This window comes from Bison bison, unplaced genomic scaffold, assembly GCF_000754665.1.
Source record: "Bison bison bison isolate TAMUID 2011002044 unplaced genomic scaffold, Bison_UMD1.0 scf7180017845551, whole genome shotgun sequence".
Taxonomy (NCBI): domain Eukaryota; kingdom Metazoa; phylum Chordata; class Mammalia; order Artiodactyla; family Bovidae; genus Bison; species Bison bison.
In genome coordinates this window covers 117,734-121,272 of record NW_011476124.1, presented here as the reverse complement: position 1 = coordinate 121,272, position 3,539 = coordinate 117,734, and the positions used below count along the sequence as shown (strand labels likewise).

The following is a 3,539-nucleotide window of genomic DNA, read 5'->3' as shown; positions in this document are numbered from 1 at the left end:
GGTAAGTCCCCCTGCCTCAACCCCAAGCTTCTCCACGGAGGCGCTCATGGTAGAGGGGCCCAGTGGTTGGTGGAGGAGCAAGGGCAGCTTGACCTTATGACCTCGTCTCCCTGAAGTGGGGCAGGGAGGCTGGGAAAGCTCTCCGCTGGAGGAGACCACCGCCCCTCTGGTCTCCTGCCTGCTGGACTAGTCATCCCCTCTGACTCGGCCATCACCAGCATCTCACTTTCTGTACCTGCAGCCGATTCATACTATGATCCGTCCCCGTCATAATTTCACAGCCTGTTCCTCTGCTGGAGGAGGAACCCTGCAGAGAGTCAGCAACCTTCCAACTTTTAAGCTGTTTCTTTCATTTTTTCCTTCTGGGATGGTGTGTGTGTGTGTGTGTGTGTGTGTGTATGCGGTGTGTGTGTGGTGTTTGTGTACATGTAGTGTGTGTATGTATGTAGTGCATATGGTTTGTGTGTATAGTGTGTGTGTGGTGTGAATGTAGTGTGTGTGTGGTGTGTCTGTATGTAGTATGTGGTACGTTTGTGTATATGGTGTGTCTAAGTGGTGTGTATGCAGTGTGTGTATGCGGTATGTTTGTGTGTGTGGTGTATGTATGTATGTAATGCATGTGGTTTGTATGGTGTGTGTGTGTGTGGGGGGTACCAGAGCCCTTGTATTTCCTCAGCAGCATATTTGGGTTTTGTCTACAACAGAGGCCCGAGATAACCTCAGACAAGACAAAAGAAGGGTTGGGACTCAGTTAGAGGTTCAAGTCCTACATGGCCAGGGGCAGCCCGAGGAAGACCTCCCCAGCCTCCCTGTCAGTCTGGCCCCGCCTCCTTGGGCTCACTGGCACTCTTTCTCCCCCAGAGGAGAAGAACAAAGAGAAGGAAAAGGGAGGTGACAACAGTACGGACGCCACAGCAGGTACTTCCGTGTGAGACCCGAGGCCGCCGAGCTCGCGTCATAGCCTGGCGCTCTGGGCTCCGCGTCCGCGCGGTCCTACCCAGCCTTGCGCTTCACCGCCTCGCGCGCCACCGGGGTTACAGCCTCCGAGCGGCATGGCCAGGCGGAGAGAGTGCAGCCGGATGGAGCCGGCTGGGAGCCGGTGTCCTCTTCTGTCCACAGAGTGACATCCAGGTTTCCCGTGCTGGCTTTCCGCGTGGCAGAGCACAGGGGGCAGGAGACGGCCACGCGGCCGGGAGAGCTGGGCATCCCTGAAGCTCCCACGCATCCCTGCCGGCGCCCCCCGCATGCACCGTGGAGACCCCCTCGCTTACTCTCCTCTTCCGCCTTGGGTCTCTTTCCTCCCTTTGGTCCTGCTTTCCTTCTTCTCTTTATCCTGGAAGCCTTTCTCATTCTGTGGCTTCTATTTTTCGCCTTCCATCCCTCTCTGCCCCAGTTTTTATTCGTCTTCTCCCTCTCCCATCTTCCCTTAGCCTCACTTGCCTCTCATCCATCCTTCTTTTAGCCCTATCTGGCTTCTTTCCGTCTTCTTTCCCCAGCCTGCTGCTCTTTTTCTGTCTTGTTCTCAGCCTCTTCTACCTGGGGCCTCCTCCGCCCTCCCCTCTGACACCTCTTACCTCCCGTCCACCCCTGTGTTCCTGCCCTAGGAGACCCCTTGCCGATCCACCACTACTTCCACGGCTACCTGGCTGGTTTCAGCGTGCGCTCAGGCCGCCTGGAGAGCCGTGAGGTCATCGAGTGCCTCTATGCATGTCGGGAGGGGCTGGACTATAGGGATTTCGAGAGCCTGGGCAAAGGCATGAAGGTATCGCCCCTTCCTCTGGCCCCCTCCCTCCGGGCATGCTCCCTGCCCTCGCCCCGCCCCACCCCACCCCACCCCCTCGGCTCCCTTCCTCTCCGTCCTGCTCTCAGCCCTGTCTGTGTCTGGGGCCCAGGTCCACGTGAACCCCTCGCAGTCCCTGCTCACCCTGGAGGGGGATGATGTGGAGACCTTCAACCATGCCCTGCAGCATGTGGCTTACATGAACACTCTGCGCTTTGCCACGCCTGGCGTCAGGCCCCTGCGCCTCACCACTGCCGTCAAGTGAGTGTCTGGTGGGTGGGCAAGTCACAGAACAGAGCCAGACAGTGTCAGAACTCCTTGGCCTTAGATGCCACCAACGGCTAGGCACATAATGCATCCCCTCCCCTCTGGTTTTAGGGATGGAACACTGACCTTCCCAGTTGACACAGCAATGCAGCAAGAAGAGTGTGGACTAGACTCAGATTTTTCAACAATGAGTTCATTACTCTTTCCACTTGTTAGCTCAGATGGTGAAGAATCTGCCTGCAATGCAGGAGACCTGGATTCAATCCCTGGGTCGGGAAAATCACCTGGAGTAGGAATTGGTGACTCACTCCAGTATTCTTGCCTGGAAAATCCCATGAACAGAGGAGCCTGGCAGGCTACAGTCCATGGGGTCACGAAGAGTCATACATGACAGAGCAGCTTACACATACTCTTCCCACCAAAGCACACTTCCAGCATTTAGGAGTTTTAATCTCTATACGTCTGTGCTGATATTCGAAAGGGGACAGAGGAAGGTCCTGGATTGGGCGCCAGGAGTGGTGGTTTGATTGCTCAGTTGTGTCTGACTTCTTTGCAACGCCCTGGACTCAACCACCATGTTCGTCTGTCCATGGGATTTTCCAGGCAAGAATACTGGAGTGGGTTGCCATTTCCTTCTCCAGGGGATCTTCCCAACCCAAGGATTGAACCCATGTCTCCTGCATTGGCAGGCGATTCTTCACCGCTGACCCACCAAGGAAGCCCTTAAGTATATTAGTTATTTAAGAATACAGATTGATTTAGGCTCATGAAAACACTAGAGTTATAGATACAGAGTTTTTACTTACTAGCTTTTTTAGTACCGAGAAAGTACCATCAAGTAGAGATACAGTAGAATCTAACTCATGGAATTGTGAGAGTAAACGATACGAGTCCAGATCAAATGCCAGCAGAGTGCCTTTTCTGCACACTTAATGAAAATGAAAGTGCTCAGTCATGTCTGACTCTTTGTGACCCCATGGACTGTAGCCTACCAAGTTCCTCCATCCATGGGATTTTCCAGGCAAGAATACTGGAGTGGGTTGCCATTTCCTTCTCCACGAGATCTTCCCCACCCAGGTATTGAACCCGGGTCTCCCACAATGTAGGCAGACGCTTTACAGTCTGAACTACCAGGGAAGATTATTACCTGAAGACATTTTCACCACTTATTACCTGAAGGCATTTTCACCCTTTATGCTTGTAGGGAAGTTTTAAGAGCTACTGCCCTCTAGTGGCTGCATCACGCAATGCAGGGGTCAGGGTTTCTGGGTTCCCTTCTCCACTGTTCTGCTGCTGCTGCTAAGTCGCTTCAGTCGAGTCCGACTCTGTGCGATCCCATAGACGGCAGCCCACCAGGCTGCCCCGTCCCTGGGATTCTCCAGGCAAGAACACTGGAGTGGGTTGCCATTTCCTTCTCCACGAGATCTTCCCCACCCAGGTATTGAACCCGGGTCTCCCACAATGTAGGCAGACGCTTTACCGTCTAAACCAC

The 3,539-nt window shown here is 54.1% G+C and overlaps 1 protein-coding gene across 1 annotated transcript in view; it reads left to right on the top strand.

Moving 5' to 3' along the window:
- CLSTN3 (calsyntenin 3) overlaps window positions 1–3,539 on the top strand; it is a 30,993-nt gene that overhangs the window by 12,088 nt on the left and 15,366 nt on the right. Inside the window, exons 11-14 of the mRNA XM_010835676.1 lie at window positions 155–189; window positions 862–918; window positions 1,605–1,762; window positions 1,893–2,041. Of these exons, the coding sequence (XP_010833978.1) occupies window positions 155–189; window positions 862–918; window positions 1,605–1,762; window positions 1,893–2,041 (399 nt within the window). The remainder of the gene's footprint in view (window positions 1–154; window positions 190–861; window positions 919–1,604; window positions 1,763–1,892; window positions 2,042–3,539) is intronic.